The 25,755-nt window shown below is 33.6% G+C and overlaps 2 protein-coding genes across 5 annotated transcripts; both read right to left on the bottom strand.

Moving 5' to 3' along the window:
- LOC108661593 (F-box/FBD/LRR-repeat protein At1g13570-like) lies at positions 4,164-5,400 on the bottom strand. The gene is made up of 2 exons (XM_018119041.1): positions 5,282-5,400; positions 4,164-5,007 (listed from the first exon to the last, which is right to left on the bottom strand). Exon 2 carries the CDS (start codon positions 4,905-4,907, stop codon positions 4,164-4,166), a length of 744 nt encoding a protein of 247 aa, XP_017974530.1. The 5' UTR covers positions 4,908-5,007; positions 5,282-5,400.
- LOC18601836 (F-box/FBD/LRR-repeat protein At1g13570) lies at positions 5,900-9,708 on the bottom strand. Of its 4 annotated transcripts, none has more exons than XM_018120367.1 (4): positions 9,549-9,705; positions 6,800-8,568; positions 6,552-6,710; positions 5,900-6,420 (listed from the first exon to the last, which is right to left on the bottom strand). In XM_018120367.1, exons 2-4 carry the CDS (start codon positions 7,619-7,621, stop codon positions 6,145-6,147), a joined length of 1,257 nt encoding a protein of 418 aa, XP_017975856.1. In that variant the 5' UTR covers positions 7,622-8,568; positions 9,549-9,705; the 3' UTR covers positions 5,900-6,144. The 4 variants fall into 4 exon arrangements, with proteins under 4 accessions (XP_017975856.1, XP_017975854.1, XP_017975857.1 ...); XM_018120365.1 differs by having other exon boundaries at positions 6,800-7,677; XM_018120368.1 differs by lacking the exon at positions 6,552-6,710 and having other exon boundaries at positions 6,800-7,677; positions 9,549-9,708.

The raw sequence follows: 25,755 nt of genomic DNA, 5'->3' as shown, positions 1-25,755 counted from the left end.
TATTGCAATGGTATCAAAAGTGATATCCGAATTATTGAAGCGGAAAAAGAAGAAATTTCGAAACACGGTTTCGCATTTTGTTTCTTTGATTTTCAAGCCATTATACATGAAAAGGAACAGCAGCTGATATTCCATATATAAAGAACGAAAAAATCGATGCATATAAAACAACGTTTGATCATATTAATTGTGAAAAATTCATACGTGGGGGCATTATTTGGTCGAACCCGTTGCACCATTGTCCTTATCAATTTAAATTTTTTCGCCATATCCGATTTTATTGACTAGATTTCATGTTTTTCATGTAAAATGTTGAATTACATAATGGAAATCCGAAACATATTTATAGAAACAAAAATTGAAGGATTAAAATTAAGAATAGAAAACCCAAAGCAAAATCCAAAATCTAGAAGGCAAAAAGAGAAAACAAAAACGCGGTATCTGACGTAGCAAAGGAAGAAAAATGGATTAATTAGTCGTACGAGAGAATCTTGTGATGATCACTTTATTTTTATTTCTAAAAATTTGCATGCAAATTGCACATGGCTGGCTTAGTGGGGTTTCCATGTCACAGCACCTTGTTCTAAATAAAACGACTTTTTCATTGATTTTAAGTGTTCATGACAGTTTATGTTTTGGCTTCTTCTTGCTTATATTCTGTCAAGGTAAACTCGATAAGTCTCAAGTCTTTCACTTTGTCTTTTCCCTGGGATTTTATCTGTCCCTACATTTTAAAGAATGGATGATTTTAAACGTCTAAGTCTACTCCTTCAGACTCTGCATTTCTACTTCTAGATGAACCAAATTTGGGTCCTTTGGCTTTTTGCTTCTACACTTGCTGACCTTTGACCAGTGTAATATAGCTACCTATTATTATTGCATTGATGGGGATTTCTACGGGTATCATGTTGGTGCAAATGGGGTTTCTATGGGATTCAAGGAACTGGTAAAATTGACTTCAAAGTGAGCCTTTCAATAAACTCTATTTTTAAAACTTATTTTGTCTTCACCACTCGATATGTAAAGGAGAATAATACGAATAGTTTTAGAAATACAATGAAACCAACGTCTAACTTCGTATTACACTTTATGAAAATAGATTGCTAGATACATCTAAGGGTTTATAAAGTTGTTCGACTTTAGAGCTTACTTTTTACATCAAGTAGATTATAAAAAAATTGAAAGTTTTTGTGATTGATGGGAACTTAAGTGTTTATCTTAAAAGAACACACAACACTTTTCTTGCTCTTGATATATCTGCTCTTGTTGTGTGTTTAATTTTATTTGATATCTCAAAATGGTTAGTAACAAGCTCTTTATATAAACATGCAAGTGTCTCTTCTTCAAGAACACAACCCTTTCATTATGACACCATTTTGTCTAAAAGACATCTTTAGGTTTTACCAAACACAATTTTTGGATAAAGGTATTGTTTCAATAATCATCTTATGAAAAGACAATTATTCATTTAATAAGATATAATTTTTGAGTTATAATTTAAAACAATAATTTTTCATATTTAACTTTTGAACTATAGTGTCTTTTCAATTTGTCTCATAACATTTGGATGTAATTTTTTCAAGAGATATAACTATTTACGTGAAAACCTACCTATAATCTAATAGACACATTATATCACTTTATGTGATATAACTCTTTGAATTAAGATAGTTTTTCATCATGTGACATAACTTTTGATTTTGAAAATACACCAACATATCAGTTATTTAAACCTTTTAAAGAGTTTTTTTTTCTTTCCTTATATATGTTCACGTTTTTTATTTTTCAGTAAAATACCTTAAACTTTTCAATTTTTAATCATAATTTTTACATAGATATATTAGTTTTTAGCATGAACAATTCGTCTCAAATGCATAAATGACGTTAACAAATGAGTGTGAAAGGTCAAAAAGATCTTTCTTTTTTTACCTCTTTTTCAGGCTAATTGACGGTGCTCCTCACCGGCCACCCCCCGAACCTAAACAGAGGGAAGGAAGATCTAGCACTTCGGCCGCCGAAAAAGGTAAGAGATAAAATTTTTAAATAAGAAAAAAATTAAAAATAAAATTTATAATTTACATGGTACGATCATTTTAAAAATTAATGAAGAATAAAATTGTCCTTTCAATATTATTACATTATCAAATTAATGAAAACATTGATAGTTGACTAACATTTGAATTTATATATTTAGTAAAATATATTCTTTTGAGACGAATTGTCTATTTTAAAAATTAATAGATCCGTGTAAAATTATAGTTAAAATTAATTAAGGGATGAAGGTATTTTTCTTTTATTTTTGAATAATTGTATGTAGATTTTTGATGTCATTCAATCGTGGGCATGAAAGGAGAGAGAGAAGGTTTGGTAATGGGAGGGCGAATGGCCCCTGGGGACTAATGATTTTGGTTGAAAACAAAAGACTGTCGTCAAAGAAAGATGAATGGAATCAATTATTACATTGCACAATCATATTTAATTAATAATAGTAACAAGAATATGCAGATTTAGTACCCCTACTATTTGTTAAATTTTTTTTCTGCTTACTTGCCTATTTAAATCCCTAAGTTTGATTGATTTTACTTGTAATGATTACTTATGTGTAACCTTATAAAAAAGATAGTAAGAAGTAGATGAACAAGTACCATTTAGATTAGGTCATTATCTATTAGATCGTCGTTATGGTATTACTTACTAAAATATACTGTTCAATCCGTCTCATATATATTGTCTTATTTTGATTTATGTCAATTTTTTAATTTAATTTAATTTTTAATTGATTATTTATTAAAATTTTAAAAAATGTTGATTAAAAATTTTGAACAAATTAATTATCAAATGTATATTTTTTAAAATTTAAGGTTTTTTTAAATATACATTTAAAAATTAATTTGTTCGGTAGATAATCTTGACCAGAGTTGAAACTTTGGAACCTCATTCTGAGTTAAACTTGGATTGTCAAAACTAAAATGAGCCAAATAATATTGGTGGAGTAATGCAAAATTACCAAGAAAAAGTTGAGTATCTCAAGAGCTGGGAGCTGAGAAGGAATGGGCAACAATCTGAGGACACCATGCTTCGCTGAACTTGATAAATCAGACATGGAACGTCCGGAGTCCCCAAGCTGATAGTAAAACTTACCAAATTTAGATTATTTTCAATGCTGATATTTTCCAACCCCGTACCAACTTCTAGGTATTTAAGATTTGGTCCATGAGTTTTAAGATGCCTCAACTGGGCCAGTCTCTCAAGAGAAGGGCAGCTCAGAATGAAATTTTTGCTTTTATCTTCATTAACATGGTCGGCCATGAGGTAGGGGCAGGCATTGGCAAGGTGCCGAGACCTTTCAGAGCTGTTGTTTGTAGGCATGGAATCAGGTTCCACGGACTTGAGATTTGGCGCATCAATTTTAAGAAGATGCCCCAATAAGTTCCAAATTCGTAACAAGGGTAGTCTCTTAAGAGCAGCGGGACACTCGAGGATAAATGTTTGAAGTTTGTTTACATCAATCTCAAGTCTCAACATCCTTGAGGTGGAGGCTGGCAAGATCCCAAGTACTTTCTGCATGGATATTTGCACAAACAGAAGTAAGTTCCATGAGCTTAAGATTTTTTCCATGAATTTTGAGATGCTTCAACTTGATAATTCTGGACAAGGTCAATGTCTCAAGAGTAGCTAGGGCACGTGAAAATTAACTCTTCGAGCTCCTTAATTACAAATTTTAACAACAATGAGGTGGATGTTGAAGTTGAAATTACTTCAAGGACTCTTGGAGCGGAAACCAGAAACCAATTGAATACTGATAGCTACTGTTTGTTTTTGCTTGCGGCAGTGCTGAAAAATGGTGTTAGAAGGCCCATTGTGTAGTCATGCTTTCTTGTTTGATTTAAACCCTAGTTTATGTATTTATAGGGTTACAAGTTGTACTAAAGTATTTAGTTGTTTACCTTCCACTGGACATTGAACAAGAGTCCTTAACCTTTGTTTTTGGTATAAAATCCTTCTGTCTCACAATTGAAAATTTGACAAGCCGAGGATTGGTACACAATCATTGTTTTAGAGGATATTCTCCCACATGCGTCTTCAACATATATACACTTAAAGAGAGCTTCAAAGAAGATGGGCAAAATTCAGGAGAGACGAGATCTCTCTAGGTCTAGTTACTAAAAATTTTTAAAACGTGGAGTATTTTCAAGACCGAATCCACTTTTTGAAGAGGAACTAAACTTGAGGTATTTAAGGTTTGGTGCATGAATTTTAAGATGCCCCAACTTAGGAATGCTTAGCAGGGTCAATCTCTCAAGAGCAGCGCAGTCAAGGATTACCCTTTCAAGATCATTTTGAGATATTCGAACAGGATGGAGGTTGAGGGAGGCAAGAAACTTGAATCCTTGGAACATTTCAGGAAGCTTGATTTCACAATTGAAGAGCTGCAAGTGATTCAATTGTTGACAGGCAAACAGTGAACAAATCAACGTGAGAGTACAGAGACTGTACTGCATCTCAAAAACCAACTCCCTAACACCTTTCCTTGATAGAACGTCAATCCAATAAAAATATGTTCGATCCGAGTAGATATATCTGCTTCTGAAACTCAACTTGTCAATGTTCCCATCGTGGTTAAGTAGGTATTGATTGATAGTTGAGCTAATCAGATACCATATGCCTTTTCTACCATCCCAGTCAATTGTTAGCTGTGAAACTGAACACCAATTATATCTCCACTCTTTCGATAAGATGCTTGTCTTAATTGCATCCTTCATCGGTAATTTCTCAAGGATGAAGTCTAAAATCTCCGCTGAAAGATAGCTGAGTCTGTCCAAGTTTGTTTCTTGTAAATTTTCAGTATTTTGAGGCTGCTTCTCCTTCACTCGAATGTAATCCATAGAGCAAGAAAACCAATTCATCCTACATTAATTTCTCTAATAAAATTAAATAAATATTCTCATTCTCTCACCCATGCGTATGACTGTAACCAAACCACCTGTTTGTTTACTCCCTGGTTACCTGCAGTGGCCAAAATATTAAAAAAAAAAAGAAAATAATTGTATTTGAGAACTGCTGGGAGAAGTAAACCTAATATTCCTTTCCATCAAACAATATTATTATTAAGACCTACGAATATAAAATCTTCTTTCATCTTATTATTTAGGAATAATAAATCTCTCCCCTGAGTTAAATCAGAAATTGTTTCTCTTCTCTCGACATAAAGGCATAACATGAACCTAATACGAAAACTGAAATCAACGAAAAGGAAAAAAAGTATAATTAATTTAATTACCAGAGTGATGGGCTATACAGAAATCAAGAAGCAGTAGTGGTAATTGATAGGGGGTTTCACGGAAATCGACGTGGTCCTGGCATTGGCCAGCTAGGCTTCTTTTTCCTTGTGTACACAAAATTGCCCTTCGAAAACCCAACATAAATATATTATTGAATTTCTCACATTAGGCAATATATGCACCATATTTGATAAAAGCCATGTATTCAAAGTGAAAGTCTATTCCTTCTTTTACTATTATAGTCCCTTTATAAGTGAGGTTTAAAAATGATCAAAAGACTTTTCAGTTCATGTATTCTTTAATTTTGTTCAATTTAATTAATATACTAAAAATCGAAGTAATTTAATATCTTAATTTTAAAAATTACGTCAATTTAATCACTCTTTCCTAACGACATCTAATTTTACTGTTAAAAGATGACGTCAGTACTGATGTGTCACATTTTGATGACATGACGTGAGATGATGACATGCCATACCACGTGACACAAGAGTTATGACGTGACAATGCCATGTGGTACTATACGATGACGTGATAATATTGCCGTGACATTTACATGCTGACATGTTAGCAGATATCCTAAACATTATAGCCCCCATCTTGAATAAGACATTCACTCAATGCTTCCAACATAATCTCCATCTCTTATTAAGGAAAAAATATCATTTACACTGCAATGCCATTCATGTTCTTCTAGTTTTCTACAAAACAAGAAATACTCTATAGTAAAGAATGCTGAGATATAGGTCAACGCTTGACAGTTACAAGGTGCGCTAAAAGTCGCACCTGTTACATGTTGAACCCTTCTCACTTTGCAGTAACAACCATTGAGGATCCCTTTCACCTGCATGTCATAGCTGGCCTACAAAGATAAGCTCGTAATCTTCAACTTTTCAGAAGCTCTCTCAACATGCAGCAACAATGATTCAGGAACTCTCTCACTTCCATATTTTACTACAGTCAATGCCTCAAGGACAGGAGAATGAGCAAGTATGAGCTTTAAAAATTCCAATTCAGGTCTGGTGCCACAGAGGCCTCTGATCCTCACCACTTTAAGTTGGCTGAAGAAGAAATTATACAGGCACTGATCTTTCAGAAAATCAACAACAGGTCTGATGACCTCATTTGAATGGCCAACCTAAAAGGGCAACAACACATTAAGTCAATAAGTACAAATAATTTATCAAAAAAGAAAGAACAATGTAGTAAATTGAACTGGGGTATAATATACTCATATCAAATACTAGAGGATATTGGGAAATGACTAACCGATATAATGAGTTCCTCTAAATTTGGGGAGCTTCTAAGTATGGAAAAGAAAGCTGCAACATCCTTAAAACTATTAAATCTTACTTCTTTAAGGTCAAGAACCAAAAGATTAAGGAGTGGTCTTGGAAGTCTCACTGGTAAAATGCCATTAGCAAGAAACTGGAAACAAATGCAAAATTTCTATTACCTCAGTAACAGAAATATACCGGTAAGCTGCAAAAGGATGAAACGGAAAAGAAATATTTTACCTTAATAAAATAAGAGGACAAAGTGAGCTTCTTGATACCATATAGACAGCCCAAAACTCTGATTAGGTTGGAAGGATCCCTTTCCTCTGACCAAGGCATAGATCTTCCATCCACAGGGATCATGCGAATATCAACACTGGCCAAAAGTGGACTGCTTTGAAGAAAGATATCTTCAAATTCAGAATCTATTTTCAAGTACTTCAAGTTCTGATTGCGGATTCTAAGAATTGCTAAATGATCAATGTTCAATAGGGTCAGTCTCTCAAGAGCAGGGCAGCTAGTAATCAAATATTCTAGGGTCTCGCTAATAATGGAAACCTGAGCGAGCTGAAGACTTTTGAGACAATTAAAACCTCTGAATGTGGGTGGGAGCTTCAAAATGCAGCCATGAAGCTCTAAGCAGATTAGTCGAGGACAAGAAAAAAGGCACGAAGGCAATTTAAAACGCCTAATAAAACTGAAGTCCTGAAGAATTAATTCCTTGATACCTTTCACCGTCAAATAATTTATCCACTCATTTAAATCAGAATGGTCTGGATAGCAATAAGCAGCAAGCTTAAACTTCTCTATTGGGCCATTGTGATTTGATTGAACCAGGTGAAAGATTCTCCTAATCTCTCCCCACCTGGTTTTGTCTGGCAAAGAATAGGGGAAGCATTTATCGTCAATAACAAACTGCGAGAGGCTAGTCCACTTATATCTCCACTTTCTTGATAAGAGACTAGTCCTAGCCACATCTCTTAGTGGCAGGTGCACGAGGATGCTGTTCAATACATCCCATGGTAGATTGCTAATCCTATCTGACTTCACTGGCTTTTCCATTTCATTCCCTTTAAATTTCTGAAGCTAACTAATCTGCTTGCTTAATAATTCTTCAACTGAAATAAATTCGTTCAAAGTATTAACTATAAATTCAATGTGGAGGTAAAATGAAAACAAAGCTTTCAATTGACATGTCTCTAAGGTGACACCGAATAATAGATAAACAGATATGCTTATCAAAAAAAAAAAAAAAGATAAACATATACATCATCAGATGGACAAACAAGCTCCAAACGATAACAAAACTAAAATGCATGTGTGTAGATTCATTATCACATATCACGAAGCATTTCTTCAGAACTTAAAGCATGAACTACATCCCCTTTGCCCATGAGTTGGCCAAGGATAAAAAACACACTCTTACAAAAACTTCCTCCCAGAGGAACATAACATACCCTTGAAACCTTAAACAATTACTTCTTTAGAATCAACAAGATGCCCAAGCTTAAATCCCAAATCATCAATTATCCAATACATGCTAACTTCCCAATGAAACAGAGCATAATATAACAATCTAGTCCAACTTACAGAACACATTATATGACTTGTTTACAACTAATTAACAAAATGTGCACAACAATTAGACTCCCCTAAAACTGGATGAAACTAATCACCTTATATGTCATAATAAATCCTGACTGAGATTTCTGATTGGAGTTCACCTAGGAGAGATTATCCGTACCGAGAATCAACATACTTGACCAATCTTTCTTATTCATTTCAACTAAAACTGTTTGTTATAAACTCCATCTTCTCTAATAAAGTATGTCTTCTTATACACAAAGTCATTAAATTGAATATACATACATTTCATCAAAGACAACAAACCAAAAAAGAATGACAATAAATGATGACGCACTAGCCAGATACAACCCTAAAATTCCACCGGGTCAAATGGAGAACCATCTAAGGACTCACCAATGCCTTTATGTTCCTCAATTCTAATCCTACAAAATTTCAAATGATGCAGTATTAGTATTTTTTTTTTCCTTTCATTTTTTGAGCACCAAAATCCTTAAAAAATTAATGCCCATAGCTTTGCTTGTCATCATGGTTTTACAAATTGCAGCCAGATGTAGATATCCTTAGTCATGGTTCTCTAGCTCCAACTAAGCTCATTTATGCCATCAAACTTAACAATATGCTAACTTACCATCTACCAATCCATTCTTCCTAGCCAAAATCTTACAAGAAAATGTCATGCCTCAACCTTGTGAGAAAAATACTCTGATTCATACTGTCATGGCATGATCCAAGAGGCGGGCACACACATGCACACACACAAACACGTATAAATATTCACAACCAATCAACTATATATCCCAACCATCCCTCTATAGCACAAGTTGCTTCCAGACATAATCGCCCCTACTTCCCAGTTAATTAGCACGGTTGTAACATTATCGAAGAGTTTTTTGCACAATCCACATATCTTCTACATTTCTATCACAATTTAAAAAAAAAAAAACACAAAAACAAAGATCTAGTAAGATTACTTCTTTTACAGGTATCTACACAAAAATAACCTTGACTTCATCTTTAAAGAGCATCATTATTTTTTTTTTAAAAAAACGTTGAATAATGAATGAAAATCTTCCCTTAAACTAAAATTTCATGAACTTTCTACCACTCCACTGCTAAATTCGTTAAATTTTGCAATCTCAGGGAAAACCAAATTTTTTCTAATTCCATTTACTGAAAGAAAAGAAAAAAAAACAAATTTTAACAAAATTCTCTACACCAATTTTTTTCCCATACACTTTCTCAGCAACCAAACAGAGATAAAACCTCATATGGAATATAAACACAATATAATTGATGAATAAAAAAAACAATCTCACCCGAAAATAGATGAAAAAAAAGAGACCCATTAATGGAGATAGATATAAATTGTTAAAGAGTGCGGCAGAAGTCTGAGAACAGTTACCAGAGCATCAGAGATCAACCACTGGACCCGCCTTGGGAGTAAATACTGAAAAACAGTTCAGTTCTTACTTTTTATAGATGGAAAACTTGGAAAGCTTCTCCCTTCCAGAAAGGAAAGCCCATGACCCTGACTCCCTGAGCCGTAAAGTTAGTTTAGGCCTTGCCCCGTGCCCGAAAACAAAGCATAGTTAGTTTCGTGATATGAATTGTTCCTTTCTCCTCCTTTTCGTCTATTGGGCTGCAAACATCGAAACTTCGAGCTTTCATGCCATTGCAATTGTCAGAGCCCAATAACAAAAATAAAATACCACTATTCGGAATCGAATTATGCAATTATCACCCATAAATGACATTGATCCAACTGACAATAATATATACAAATATGACACTTACAAACGTGACCAAAAATCAAGATGCAATGTACCGTTGATCACTGGCTTTTTTTTTTTTTAAATACCCTTATTTTTTTAAGTTTTAGTCGAGATTACAAAGAGATCTATTAGTTTTTAAAATAAATATTCCACTTAAAATTTTTTTTTCTCATTGAACACTTAAGTCTAGTTGTTAGTCAATTGTTAATGTTTTTATCAATTGGATGACGTGACAAAGATAAAAAGATAATTTTACCATTGATTAATTTTTAAAATTACTATTATATAATTTTATTAATTTAAAAAAACCTCCCCAGACGAGGAGCATTGAAGCTCCTTTGGAGAGCCCCAATCGAGCTCTTTAAGGAAGCACCGGTGCTACTCTCGGGTGCACATTGAGACTCCCAAGGGAACACCAGATCTAGTAAAACTTAGAGAGTGTGAGTATTTTACTTTTTTTTTAATATTTGTTTTATTTTTGTTTAAAAAATTTAATTTGAATTTATATACGAAATTTAGAGTTAATTTTTTTTAAAAAAGAAATAAACAAATAAGGTAGTCTGGCCTTTCCATTCATATTCCTACTTGCTATGGAAACAAAATCAAAGATTTGTAAGTATTTCCATATCTACACACATCTGGGTGCATTGTATGGTTTGACTAAAACAAACTAATTACTATTTATTTTCATCTTCTAAATTTTCATTATTTTATCAAACTCAATTCTAATAATTCAAAATTTTATTTTTATATTATTTTCATAATTATTTTATTTTTATATTCATTTTGAAAAATCGTGAGATAAATATTATAATTATTTTTTTTTATTTTTTATTTTATTTGTTCATATGATCATCCATTAATAGTCATGTCAACAAATGTCATGTTAATAGTTTTTGGCCTCGTTAATAAGTGTCATGTCAACATAAATTGTTACTAATCCAATCAATGCCATGTTAGTATGATAAATGCTATTTTAACACATAATCAATGCCATATCAGTAAAAAAATGTCACATCATAACTTGTGAGTCATGAAATTCAACTGTTTGACTTAAGAATTGTTGTCATTAATGTTTTTGGTTTAGGTGCGATTAACCACTAAGATATATCTGTCTTTTTGCTAATGAGGTCTTACATTTGATTTAAGTTCATTAAAAAGAATAGGTTCAATATATGGAAACATATTTAGATCCAGAAGTTCATTTATGTGTGAGGAAACACCCATTTGGTTGTTACCTAATTAGTTATGCGTCATCTTTTAACCTTACTAAATATATTTAGCTCAATATTCAATTTTATTTCCTTGACCTGTTTTCTACTTTATTATTTTATTGACTTTGTTAATTTATTTTACTTTGAAACAAATAAAAATTCTTTGGTAACCAAAATTTTCCAAAACCTCCAACTCTTATGACATAATTTTGAAAGATTTTCTCACCTATAAATTCCAAGAAGTCATCACTTTTGGCATCATTGATATTCTATCATTGAAATTTATTTATTTATTTGTGTCTTATATTTTTATCCATTTATTTAATTATCTCTGCTATTAATATTTATGTAAATCTTTTGTATGGAAAATTTCCAAAATCTCTAATCTTTTAGCATAATTTTGGAAAATTTCCTCACTTAGAAATTCCCAATGAGCCATCCCTTTTGGCATGATGATTTGCACAAATTAAATAGATATTTTATGACATAAACACATTTAGGTTGGCTTATTTACCATTATTATTAATTACAATTTATGTCTTCTATAATCCTAGAACAAAGATATTTAAAAATCTCTATAAATTAATACTCTTGAGATTATGAAATTTATTAATTAATCGAGAGATTATTTGATCAATAAATTAATAATTTATTAATTTATATATTAGTTAATAAAAAAATTAATTTATCAAGATATTTTTTATTTTTTTCAAAACATTGAACTTAATACATGTATTGTATATTATGATTATACGAATGTTACCAAATTATTGAATTACGAATTATTATTATTCGTGACGAGAAATTTATTGAAAACATTATAAGAAAAGAAGATGAAGTTGAAAATGATAGTTTTGTACTAGAGCTTGTCTCACGCAAAGATGCACTTAAAGCAATAATCATATTACATAATTTTCTCTTATAATACGAGAACACTACATCAGAACTTCTTAATGCATTAAGAAAAGTTATAGATGAGGTCCAATGAGACATCAATTTTAAGAAAAAACAAGTAACATTATAATCATATTGAGTCATACATATATATATATATATATATATATATATATATATAATTTTGATGTATAAGGAGATTATTAATTTATATATTAAGTGTTTTTTTAAATATATTCTCTTATAATTTAGCGAAATATTAATTTACTATGTTGATCCCTAGGCAGGACCAATTAAAAATATTATTTAATTGAAATTATTAATTTATCAAATGTTAAATCATAAATGTTTTACTATATATGACAAAGAAACTAAAATAATCTAAAATATAGAACAATAAAGATATCGTAACCAAAGAAATTATCAATTTATCATTAAGTTGATTAAAATATCAGAAGAAAACAAGTAAGTATCAAAAGGAAAACTAAAAAAAGGAAACAAAAGCTTACCTTAGGCTTAAAGATCCAAAAGAAAACAAAAAAAAAAAAAAACTTTCTTTCACCTTGCCGATTGCTCTCTCTATTTTGCTTGATTTTTGTTTTTTATTTTGCTTGATAGTTTTATCAGTATCTTCTACTTGTAATCATGTATCCTTGGCTTTGATACTTGATGTGTGTTTTTTTATTATTGATGGATGGGTCTTTATGGAACCATTTTAGTCGAATTTGTTTAAAATTTTTTTCCTTAAATTTTCACTGAATTTAACTTGTTTTTTTTTTTAAAAGATGATCAGATAGGAACTCTTTTTAACATTATCTTGTTTTTATTTTTTTATTTTGTATTGTTTTCTTTTTTTCCCGTATAATTTTTTTTCTTTTTTTAAGAGGAAATTTTATTAAGATCAAACCATTCTAAGAAAACAAACCCTTATCATGTCATACACCTTTAATCTCCTAACTTCAACTGAAGGACGAGAATAAATTGATTTGACTTCTTCTAAGGTAAAACCTATGTTCGCCACATGATCAGCAATCATATTCCCTTCTTGATAAATGTGCAAAATTTTAACCTCCCATTGCCGTTGTAAGAAGGTTCTGATGACTTGGAGTAAATCTGAATTTGCATAAGGACGTGATGACGGTGTAGTGATAGCATTAACCACCATCCTATTATCAACTTGAAGCCAGATCCTTCTGAAGCCCAATTCCCATGCAAGTTTAAGACTGTGATATATATACTGCCACAGTTTTGCTTGATAGGCAGAATAGCTATCAAGCTTCACCGTAAATCCCCTTAACCAATGTCCATCGGAATCCGATATTGCACATCCCGCTGCAGCAGTGTGCCCCATCAGAGTTTAATGCAGACCAACCTATTATCGGTGGGTTCCAACCAATAAAAACCTCCTCCTTCTTGGAACTTAAAGAATTTATGCTCTCCGGCAAAGAAAAAGTAGCGGTAATGGAAACTACCATGGTAGGAATCACATTTAACTTGCTTTCCACAGGTTGTATCTTGCCTTCGAAAATATGTAATTTCTGCCACTTCCATGTATACCAACATATGGTCTTAAAAACAATTGACCAAGAGTTGTCAAAAGCTAATTGCTGCTGGTTTTTAAGTTCCTCACTTACCATGTTGACAATGGAAGAGTTAAGAAATGGTCCCACTTGCTCTGTGGGATGACTTTCATCCAAATTATGTTTGCAACTGAGCAATCCCTTAATAAGTGAAGAATTGATTCTTCCCCACAGCCACACTAGAAGCAATTCGGATTATTAATCATTCTTCTGTGTTGTTGTTCCTTATTAATGAGAATTTGTCCATGCAGGTAGTGGAGTAGAGACATTTTGATTCTTTGGGGACCATGCCATTTCCAAGTAATGTTTCACACTCCACTTGTTTGTACAGCTTCATTTGTTGACTGTGTTCGCAAATATTCATAGGCTGAAGCTACTGTATGGTCACCTGATGAAGTGAGGGCCCAATACAGTTCGTCAGGACTGGGAGTTAATGAAAGAGGTATGGACACCACGATCTTTCTGGCTACATCCTTTGGCACATGCTCCAGTAGCTTATCCTGATTATATTCTCCATTTGGTGCTGAGAATTCACGAACCTGGACAACTTTCACTTCATGCTTATTTAACTGATTTCCATTAGTTAGTAGTGTTGAATATCTGTCTAGAATCTGATAGTAACCCCATCTCTAAGTGCCCATTGTATGTTGACATTAAATGCCTAACAAAGCCTGCTTAGCGACACTTACAATGCCAAAGCACCTTGCCGATGAATATTCCTGGGATGCCTATCCACTTCAAAATTATATTTACCTTTTAACACCTATACCCATAAAGCTTCCGGCCTGGTTAACGGTTGCCAAATTATTTTCAGAAGGAAAGCGTCATTCATTAATTTAAGACGTCGAATGCCCATCCCTCCTTCTTGGTGAGGTTTGCATAAATCTAGCCAACAAATCAAACGGACTTTTCTGTTATCAACATCACCACCCCCCCCAAAGAAAGGTCTTACATAAGCCTTATATTTTCTTACAAATATCAATTGGCAAAGAGACCATTTGCATAGTATAGTAGGGGATGGTTGTCAAAACAGATTTTACCAAAGTAAGTCTACCAGCAAAAGGTAGAGAAGAAGCCTTCCAAGAGCTTAATCTACTCTGCACTTTATCTACCAAATAGCTGAAGTTATTTATCCCCTTTCTACTGTTAATCAGTGGCACCCCAAGGTATTGTCCCAAATCTTCTGAATAGATAAAGTTTGAGCACATTTTGATCTCATTGATACTTCTGCTATTGACATTCTTTGAACAACAAAAGGTAGCCTCTTCCATGCTTACCTTCTTGCCTAAGCAAGCATAAAAATATGCTAAAACACCTTTTATAACTTCCATTTGGGAGACAGAAGCTTCTGCAAACAAAATGAGAGTATCTACAAAAAACAAGTGGGTTAAAGGTGGACATCTTGGACTTAATTTGACTAGTTTCTAGTGCCCTTGAGAGACTGCAGATTTGATTCCATGCGAAAGTCTCTCCATACATAAGACAAATAAATATGGTAATAGTGGGTTACCTTGTTTGACACCTTGAAATGGTATGAAGGATGTTAAAGCTGAAGCATGCATTGACTTTATCATTTTGTCTGTTATGGCTTTGCTTCGTTGTACTGGTTGTTGAGTGTTTTGCACAGGTGTTTATGATGTGTCATTTTGCATGCTTAGCCTTTGATGCAGCTTAACACTTGTCTCTTGTGTTAACAGCGGTTAAGCTTATATAATTTGTATAAATATTTTGCTTATAGCTGAATGAAAGTAGTGTAGAACCTTCAGCTAATCCTTCTCTGTTTTATCAGTTTTTTACTCCATATGAGAGCATCATATGTCATCGTTTGCTCTGTTATAATTCAACAAATATTTGTCTTCTCTCAAAGTTTCCTTACATGGTATCGAAGCAGACAATCGGTCCTTGTGCCTGCTAAAGCCTCCTTTTATTTATCAAAAGTTCATTCTTTAGCACAATGTCAACCTCTACTGTCACACAACAAACAACACCCATTTTTGATGGTTTCAACTATCCTGTGTGGGCCATCAGAATGAAAGCATTCCTCAGGGGAGTAAATTTGTGAAATGCGGTTGAAAACGACATACCAAAACCAGTGCTAAGAGACAATGCTACACTCGCACAAGTGAAGCAATATGAAGAGGATATAGCAAAGAAATACAGGGCTTTGTCCTTTATACACTCAGCTGTTACTGAGTCTGTCTTCAGTCGCATCATGAGTTGTGAGACAACAAAACAAGCTTGAGATAAGCTTGAAGAAGAATTTCTAGGATTTGCTAGAAACAAGGAGATTCGGCTTCAGAATCTGAGGAAGCAATATGAATTGTTGAGGATGAAAGATAGTCAAAATGTGCAAGAGTTTATTGATGCTGTGATGAAGGTGGTCAACCAAATTCGATTGCTGGGGGAGAACTTGTCTGATGCTAAAGTTGTAGAGAAGATACTTATAAGCTTACTTGAAAGATTTGATGCAACAGTGTCATCTCTTGCACAGGTAAGGGATATCTCTCAGCTTTCTATATCTGATTTGGTAAACATTCTTGAAGTTGATGAATAGAAGAGGATTGCAAGGAAGAATGATAAGTTTGATTTTGCCTTGACTGTCTGGATGAAAGGCAAGGCACATGCAGAGGCATCAACCAAGAAAAATTTAAGTGAAGTTAAAGAGAAGGGAAGTACTCACGGTAAAAGGGTTCAAAACAGGAAAACAAAATTTTCAGTTTGCTCTTTTTGTAAGAAAAGGAGTCACTTAGAATCATATTGCTGCTTTAGGCCAAATGTAAGGTGCAAGGCTTGCAAACTGCTTGGTCATGTCGAAAAGGTTTGTAAGAATAGACCTGAAAATAAAGAAGAAGTTTCAAATGTTGTTAAGAAGATTGAAACATCGAAAAATCAGCTGTTCATGGCTACCAAAGGCAAGCAAATTGATGATAAGCAGTGGCTTATGGACAGTGGAAGTTCAAACCATGTGACATCAAATCCAACCTTATTTACAGATCTGGATACAAATTACAAGTCTAAGGTAAAAATAGGGAATGGTGTTTATCTTGATGCTGTGGGGAGAGGCACAGTTGGCATTCACACATCTTCAGGCCTGAGGTATGTCCATGATGTTCTGTTAATACCAGGCATAGTACAAAACCTACTTAGTGTAGGACAAATGTTAGAAAACAATTATGAACTGGTATTTAAAAATGGTGTTTGCACTATTTATGACTCATCTGGTGATGAATGTTCAAATGAAAAATAGATGTTTTCATGTCAATCTAACTGAAGTTTGTATGCAAGTTAGCAGCACCAGTGTTGATTCTTCATCACTTTGGCATAGAAGATTAGGTCATTGTAATTATAATTACATGTCTCTGTTGCAATCTCAGAACCTTGTGGATAGTTTACCAAAGTTCAATCAGTCAACTTCAATTTGTGATGTTTGTAAACTTGGCAAACAAAGTAGAAAACCTTTCCCAATTGATACCCCACAGAGAGCAAGAAACAAGCTCGAATTGGTGCATTCTGATGTTGCGGGGCCTATGTTTCATCAATCACTGTCTGGTAACAGATATTTTATAATTTTTATTGATGATTATACCAGATATACTTGGATTTATTTTCTTAAATCCAAGTCAAATGCCTTTGATAAGTTTATGTTGTTTAAAGCCAAAGTTGAGAAAGAATTAGGCCATAAGCTGAAATGTCTCAGATCAAACAATGGTGGTGAGTATACTTCCCAACAGTTGGAAGGATTTCTCTAGGCAGAGGGCATTAATCATAAACTAACCGTACCCTACTCTCCTCAGCAGAATGGAGTGAGTGAGAGGAAAAATAGATCCATACTAGATATGGCAAGATGCCTTTTATTTGAGAAAAGCCTTTCAAAGAAGTTATGGGTAGAGGCATGCAATACTACAATGTATCTATTGAATAGATTACCAACTAAAGCTTTGACAAGATTGACCTCATATGAAGTCTGGTACAATAAACGACCTTCTATTAGTCACCTTAGAATTTTTGGGAGTTTGTGTTACCATCAAATTCTAGAGAATTTTAGAGGAAAGCTTGATCACAGGTCTGAACCTGCAGTATTTATAGGATACAGTGAGCAATCAAAAGGATACAAGCTGTATCTTGTGAATTCTGATAAAGTTATTGTATCTAGGAATGTTATTTTTGATGAAATTGCTAAATGGAGTTGGGATTCATCTGAGTCAGAGACATTAAAAGCTCCATTCAGAATTGAGCTGCTTGAACCAAATGAAGATAGAATAGATTCTTCAGAGTTTACTGCTGATGCAGATGATGATGATGAGCACTATGCTGTTAGAGGTACCTGTAGTTTTGTTGATGTTTATCATAGAAGTCTGCTAGCCATATCTGAGCCAGATTCATACCAAGCAGCAGCAGAGTCAGAAGAGTGGAAAGCTGCTATGCAAGAAGAGATTAATGCAATCAATCACAACAACACCTGGACAATTGTTGACAGACCTCAGAAGTAACATGTAATAGGAGTTAAGTGGATTTTCAGAAGTTTAATTCTGATGGAACTTTGAACAAATGCAAGGCAAGACTCGTTGCTAAGGGATATTCTCAGCTTCCAAGCATTGACTTCATGCATACCTTTGCTCCAGTAGCTCGATATGAGACTATTCGATTATCATTGGCTATTTCAGCTGCATTGGGTTGGAAGGTATACCACTTTGATGTGAAATCGGCTTTTCTGAATGGCACATTGAAGGAGGAGGTTTATGTTGAGCAGCCAGAAGGATTTAAGGATGAATCCAATCCTGATAAAGTTTACAGGCTGCACAAAGCCCTTTATGGCCTTAAACAAGTTCCTCGTACATGGAATTGTAAGATTGATTCTTATTTAATAAGCCTTGGATTTGAAAAGAGCTTTAATGAAGCTACTTTATATGTGCTCAAACACAAAAATCAAGCTCAAGTGATTGTCTCTCTTTATGGTGATGATTTGATGATCACAGGCTGTAATATAATAGCAATTAACAGATTCAAATCCAAGATGGAGAAGAAGTTTGAGATGTCTGACCTAGGCTTGATGAACTATTTCCTTGGAATGGAAATTTGTCAAATAGACAAAGGCATTTTTCTATCTCAAGGAAATTACATTCAAACCATTCTGAACAGGTTTCATTTGAGTAGCTGCAATCCTGTCTCAACACCATTAGTTGTGAATCAAAAGCTGATAGTAGGGGATGGTTCAAAACTTGAAGATGCCACCAGCTATAGAAGTCTGATTGGAAGCTTGCTCTATATTGGCTATACTCGACCTAAACCGATGTATTCCACTAGTTTACTGTCAAGATTTATGAAAGAACCTACCAATGTTCACCTTGCAGCTGCCAGACGTATACTTAAATACTTACGAGGCAGCGTACATCATGGCTTGTTCTTTAACAGAATGTGTGAAATCAAATTGGTTGGATATTTTGACAGTGACTGGGCAGGGAGTGTTGAAGATTCTAGAAGCACTTCAGGATATGTTTTCTCATTAGGCAATGGAGTTTTTTCCTGGAATTCACATAAGCAGCCTGTAGTTGCACAGTCATCAACAGAAGCTGAGTATATTGCTGCTAATGCAGCAATGAATCAGGCAGTCTGATTGAGAAAAGTTCTAAAGTATTTAACCTTTGAGCAAATAACTCCCACTAGTATTCTAATTGATAGTAAGTCTACAATTGCTGTCACTAAAAATCCAATGTTTCATGGGAAAACAAAGCATATAAAGGTGAAATTTCATGCAATCAGAGAAGCTGAAAATGGTGGTGAGATTGTTCTTGAACATTGTCCCTCAGTAAATCAGCTCGCAGATATTTTCACAAAGATTCTGCCTACATCCAGATTTGCAGACTTGAAGGCAAAGTTAAAAGTTGTCAATGCAAACTTCAAGGAGGAGTGTTGGAGCTGAAGCATGCGTTGACTTTATCATTTTATCTGTTATGGCTTTGCTTCGTTGTACTGGTTGTTGAGTGTTTTGCACAGGTGTTTATGATGTGTCATTTTGCATGCTTAGCCTTTGATGCAGCTTAACACTTGTCTCTTGTGTTAATAGTTGTTAAGCTTATATAATTTGTATAAATATTTTGCTTATAGCTGAATGAAAGTAGTGTAGCACCTTCAGCTAATCCTTCTCTGTTTTATCAGTTTTTTACTCCATATCAGAGCATCATATGTCATCGTTTGCTCTGTTATAATTCAACAAATATTTGTCTTCTCTCAAAGTTTCCTTATAAAAGATTCGGTTTGGGAACCATTCCATAAGAGTTTTGCACTGCTACACTTCCAACTGTGAATAAGAACATATACAATCTTGGTAGGAATGCTAGCATCTATTAATGTATCATAGATAAATTTCCATCTAAACTTGTCATAAGCCTTCTCTAGATCTATTTTTAACATCATCCACCCTTTGCTTCTTTGCTTTCGCCTAAAAGAATGCATCACTTTCTATGCTACAAGCATATTATTGTAATTTTCCATCCCAAGATGAAACTTGACAACGTTCTGTCTACAATGGAACTCATGATTGGCTTTAATCTATTAGTTATTACTTTCATCAGCACTTTAAAAATAATTGGAAGTAAATTGATTGGTCGAAATTGTGATATGAATTCTGGGGTTGGCACCTTTGGAATGAGAGTAACGAAAGATTGACACATCCTAGCCCTAATATTTCCTCCTTCAAAATATTCAATATGTATTTGATTAAATCTTGTCTAACTACAGACCACTGTGATTGAAAAAATAAAGCATGGAATCCATCAATTCCATGGGCCTTGAACGGCTTCATTTCAAATAAGGCAACATGAACTTCCTTTCTTTCAATTGGTTTGATTAAGTTTGAATAATTTGGAGCATGAAGAGCAGGAAACATATCTTTGATGGGATAAGCCAGAACCACATCATTTTCTTTAGAATATAGATTCTGGAAGAACACCACAGCTTGGGATTTTAGAGAATCTTGATTGTGACACCATTAACCATTGGAATTTTTGAGGTGTAGTATCTTTAATTTGTTCCTTTTTCGGGTTGCCTGAAGATGGAAGTATTTTATATTTCCATCTCCCATCATAATCCAATCCGTTTTTGCCTTTTGGCATCCAAACAATTTCTTCTTGATGGAGTTCATTTTCATATTCAACCTATAACCCATAATCCACCTCCTTGAGATGTCTATTTGGATGAGCTTCTAGAGCTTTCTCTACCTCTTGCAGTCTTGCTAATAATTTTTTCTTTTTGTGAAAGATGTTACCAGAAACCTCATTATTCTAGCAACTCGATTTCTCTGCAAAGGATCCCATTTCAGCTTCTAAATCACCAGAATTTCCCAACGCCTGCTGTACCAAATTACGAGATTCTTTATGTGCAAGCCATGCTGCTTAAAAATGAAAGCCTGTAGGGACCTGAACGTTACGATGTTCTGCAAGCGAAGTACTAGTGGCCTATGGTCAGAATGTATTCAGGGCATATGCTGGACAACCACTTCATTAAATAATAGGTGCCACTCCATATTACATAAAGTTCTGTCAAGACGTTCAAAAAGAAGACCTTTCCTCCATCTGAATTTCGAGCCTTTATAACTAAGATCAATCAAGTTAAATTGATTTATAAAATGTTGAAATTTGAAACAAGGTCTACTACCTTTTTGTGATCCCCCCTTGCTTTTCATGAGAAAAGAGGAATACGTTAAAGTCACCTACTACTAACCATGGCTTGTCAAAATTTCATGCAAAGTTGGAAAGCTCTTCCCACAATATTTGTCTAATAAATGGATTTGGATGTCCATATACTATTGTTAGGTACTAGATAGAGCTTGCAAAATACTCTACTGCCAAATGTATGCACTGTGAATGGTTTTAAATAACCAAGAGCTGAATACCTTATTGCCATAAGATCCAGATTCCTCTTGAGAAACCCAATGCCTCAACTTTATGAGACCTGTCATGACCCGGAACTTTCCTCGGGCTCATGACAACCGTCGCGACGTCCCGATTGATACTCATTATCCGAAATACCAATCGGAACCCCTCAAGGCTTACATATCAGTTTTAAATAATTTTCAGTTGTTTCTGGCTCAAATAAATTAAAAGACAAAAATATAGTATTTTTATATAAAACAATATTTATAGAAACACGTGTAAGTAATCTTTTGTAACTTAGAAGTAAAAGAAATTCATACATACAATAATTTACAAAGTTATAATGTACAATAATAATTACAATGACAAGTGGCCCATAAATACACCAAGTGTTGGTGATAGTAACCTACTGTCTGGGTGATAGAGGGGTCAACTAGAATCCTCAACAAAATCGGGTATCTACAAGCTACCACAGGCCTGAAATATTTGGAAAGGAGGTGGGTGAGATTTTACAATCCCAATGAGTAAATAGACATTATCATAAATATCTAAAGGCGAGTAACATGGAGGCAAGTTTAAACAACAAATCACAAACCATTTCATAAGGTTTTTAATTTATTTCTTAAATCATAAAATATTTGTAATTTACCAAAACAGTTGTTAAGGCTTATAACTTTTATTAAAAATAGGGCTCAAGACAAAACTAGTCCTCGAGGATACCTTGGCCGAGGTATCTAACCGAATCCGTCAAGGTTGTTAAGGTATTTATATGTTAAATACATGTTAGTTTTGAAAACAAGCCGTTCCTTGGCGTTGGCCGAGTTACACATTCACGTGGGGGTTCTACGTGAAGTGAGCTTTAACATTACTTGGGAGTTGCCCTCATCGCCTCTACAACCGGAGTAACTATGTAACTGGGTTTACTGTACTCCTCTAATAGGCAGTTCACGAAAACCCGTCACTGCAGTGACTAAACCCACCAATTTTAATAAAATTTCGACAGTATAACGTGATTTTTATTTATTTACCAAGCCTGCATAGTAAAAGACAGCTTACATAAATTCCCAATGTAATTATAAAATATAGCCACATATACTCATATATCATAAGCCATTCATAGGAAAATATATTTTTCAAAACAATTGGCAACCTCCAATTACTCAATTTTATGATCAAAAGTTTCTTATTTCAGAAAATCAAGACAATATATTTATTTGTCACATTTATTTCTAAAACATCAAAAATCTCATTTTAATCTCATTTTCGTTTCATAAAATACATACAGAGCATTTAAAAATAAACTCTAGATAATTTACAATAATAATAGGTTTACTCACCATTTGTACAAACTAAATGCTTTCTAGGTGCTCCGATCACTGTTCGTCAGGTACGACTTCCTTGCCTTTACCGGAAGGCTCTCTTCTTGGACACATTGCAAAAATTTCACAATTTACCACATTGATGCTAAATTACTATATAATTGACTTAAATCCTATACTAATGCATGGTATGAGATGCAATAGCCTAAAACGGCTTAAACGCGGTATTAACCTATTTTTGACACTTCACCCGATAAATTGCTAACGCGCTCCATTTTAGCTCTAAATTGTCCAATTTTCTCTCCAACATTTCTAACCATTAAATATCAGCCAATAACTCACTAAAATCACCAAAATTAGCTCACTTTCCTCCTTGGAAAATTCGGTCAAAAATGGGACATTAATTGGGTAAATCTTTCACTTTGTTTTTCTATCACATTTAACCATTTTTCATTATTTTCTCTTCATTTCTCTTAAAATAAAAATCAGTTCATCATCATTGTACATCATTGAACATTCAGCCAAGGGTGGATATTGTGAAAATTTCATGCTTTCTTGCCCAATTTGATTTCTATACACATTTAACTAACTAAAACTACCAATCAAAACCTAAAAATTCAAAAATCCTCCCCCTTGAATTTCGGCCATCCCTTGGTTTCACTTTTTGATCTCTCTCCTCAAGCATGCTAAATGGAAATAAAGGCATAGAAAAGGTAGAAATCAAGTTAAAGTCGAAAAATCTTACCGTTAGACTCGTAAACGGACGAAAAACGCGATTTCTCCTTTGAATTTTCTAGTTTTCCTTTGGTTTTTCTCTTTTCTTCCTTTCCTCTTTATTTTCTCTATTGTTCTCTCCTTATGGCCGGCCATCACCTGATGTGGGGTTTAAATAGGCTGACTTTTCATTAAAATAATATTAAATCATTAAAAAGTGCCATGTGTCACTTTTCCATTGGCCATTTTTTTAAATTTCATCCTTTAAACTTTAATTTTTCACCACTTAAAATACCATAGTTATTCATACCAAAAATAAATAAATCCTATGATTTTGACAAGTTTTGGGTGGTGAAATTATGGTTTTTACCCCGGGGTGACAAAATTATCATTTTGCCCCTATGTTCCGAAAATTGCCAGAATTGAAAATTTTCACTTCCTATCATTAAATTATACTCCAAATAGTTAATCTTGGTCAAAAATTTCACTCCATGATCAAATTATTATCTTAGGTGGTAAAATGACGATTTTACCCCTAAATATCAAAATTTTTAATTTTTTCCCAAATGAACTCTCGAACTTCGAACAATCATTTTTAGTCATTCCTGGACTGTAAAATATTAAATTTCATCCAACGATTCCTATTTGAACTAGTTCGAGGTTAAATCAACTCAAGTGTACCGTTAGGTACAATACCGGATTTCGTCTATTCTTAGAAACTTTCTTAGCGTAATAACATGCTACTCAGTGCATGTATGTCATGACATATGTTTATAGGGTCGGGTTTTACAAGACCTATCGAAATTAAGGGTACGAATAACTGAATCTATCTCTACCCCACTTATTCTAGGTTCTACTAATACAATAATTAACAATTTATGTTGCTTTACAAAATCCTTTAACACCCGGACAAAATGCCTATCTTTTGCACCTTGACAATTCCACAACCAAAATATTTATATCCATTAAAATGATACAATAAATAATTTTATGGCTGCCGAGGATCATCATTCTCAATCTCCACCATTTCAACACTACTCGTGGGAAGATTAACGACAACCTCCATGGTTGTAGTAATATTGTTTCCATCAAACTGCTCTATCGTTGTTAACTTCATCCTTTCTGTCAAATGCAAAAGCACATTTGAATGCAAGGACATTGTCACATTCTTTGTTCGTGCGAAAAAATACGAAAAATTTAATTGACAAAACATGCAGGACAAAATGAGATGTCTATAATGTCAACTTGGTCAAAACACCACCTCAGCATACTTAATGGTGAAAAATTTAACGCGGTTAGTGTTTAGATTGAAATTAATAAATTAGAAAAGTATAGAGACTCAATTTACACAAATTATTATATAGGGACTAAATTCATATTTTTTTTATAGAGTATAGGGAATAATTGCATAATTTAGTTGATAAAATTTGTTTTAATTTTTAAAATTCCAAGCACGTGTGTCAAGATTAGATATGTTTATTTTACCTAAACTCGAAATTCGATTCTCCACCTTAACAAGGGGCGAGTTTAGATATTAAAATTAAAAGACATGGCCGAGGATGGAGGAAAATTAAATTCTCCGTTGAGATAGGGAACATAGCTACCACCCCGTCCCACATTCGATATATATAATTAATAATTTTTTATATATTATAATTTTATTAATTATTTTTTTTAGATTTTTTGTTTATGAAATGATAAAAATATCACATTGAAATTATGTAATATAAAAATAAAATAAGTATAATTTGGTAAAAATAAAATATTTCATGAGAAAATATTTCATACTCATACTTGAAGGTCTTTGGGTTTAAAGCATTCATGCATGTACCTAAAGAGTCTAGCTTGAAGCTTGATAGTGAAATCACTCTATGTGTGTTTGTTGGTTATGATGATAAAGGATTTGATTAGAGGTTATGAAAAGAAAAAGGTGGTTAGTAGCAAATATGTTATACCATAGCAAACTTTGATAAGAATGTGAAGTCTACACAGGTTGTTGTGAGCTTGATGACTAGATACCTAACAATGATTTCACTTGGGAGAGTCTCAAATGGTGGAAATGCATAAGAAATAGAACTTGGGAGTACAAATAAGCTAGTCATAGTTAGTGGTGAGTCAAATGCTAATAATGACATTGCACAACCAAATGTAATGGGTGTTGAGTCAAGGGGGCAACCTTGTTTGCAAGAGAACACAAAGTCTACCAAAGAGCATCAATTATCCACTAGGTATCCTAGTTTTAATT

Source organism: Theobroma cacao, chromosome 4, assembly GCF_000208745.1.
Source record: "Theobroma cacao cultivar B97-61/B2 chromosome 4, Criollo_cocoa_genome_V2, whole genome shotgun sequence".
NCBI classification, from domain to species: domain Eukaryota; kingdom Viridiplantae; phylum Streptophyta; class Magnoliopsida; order Malvales; family Malvaceae; genus Theobroma; species Theobroma cacao.
The sequence above is the reverse complement of the archived record's forward strand: the minus strand, read 5'-3'. Positions and strand labels throughout refer to the sequence as shown.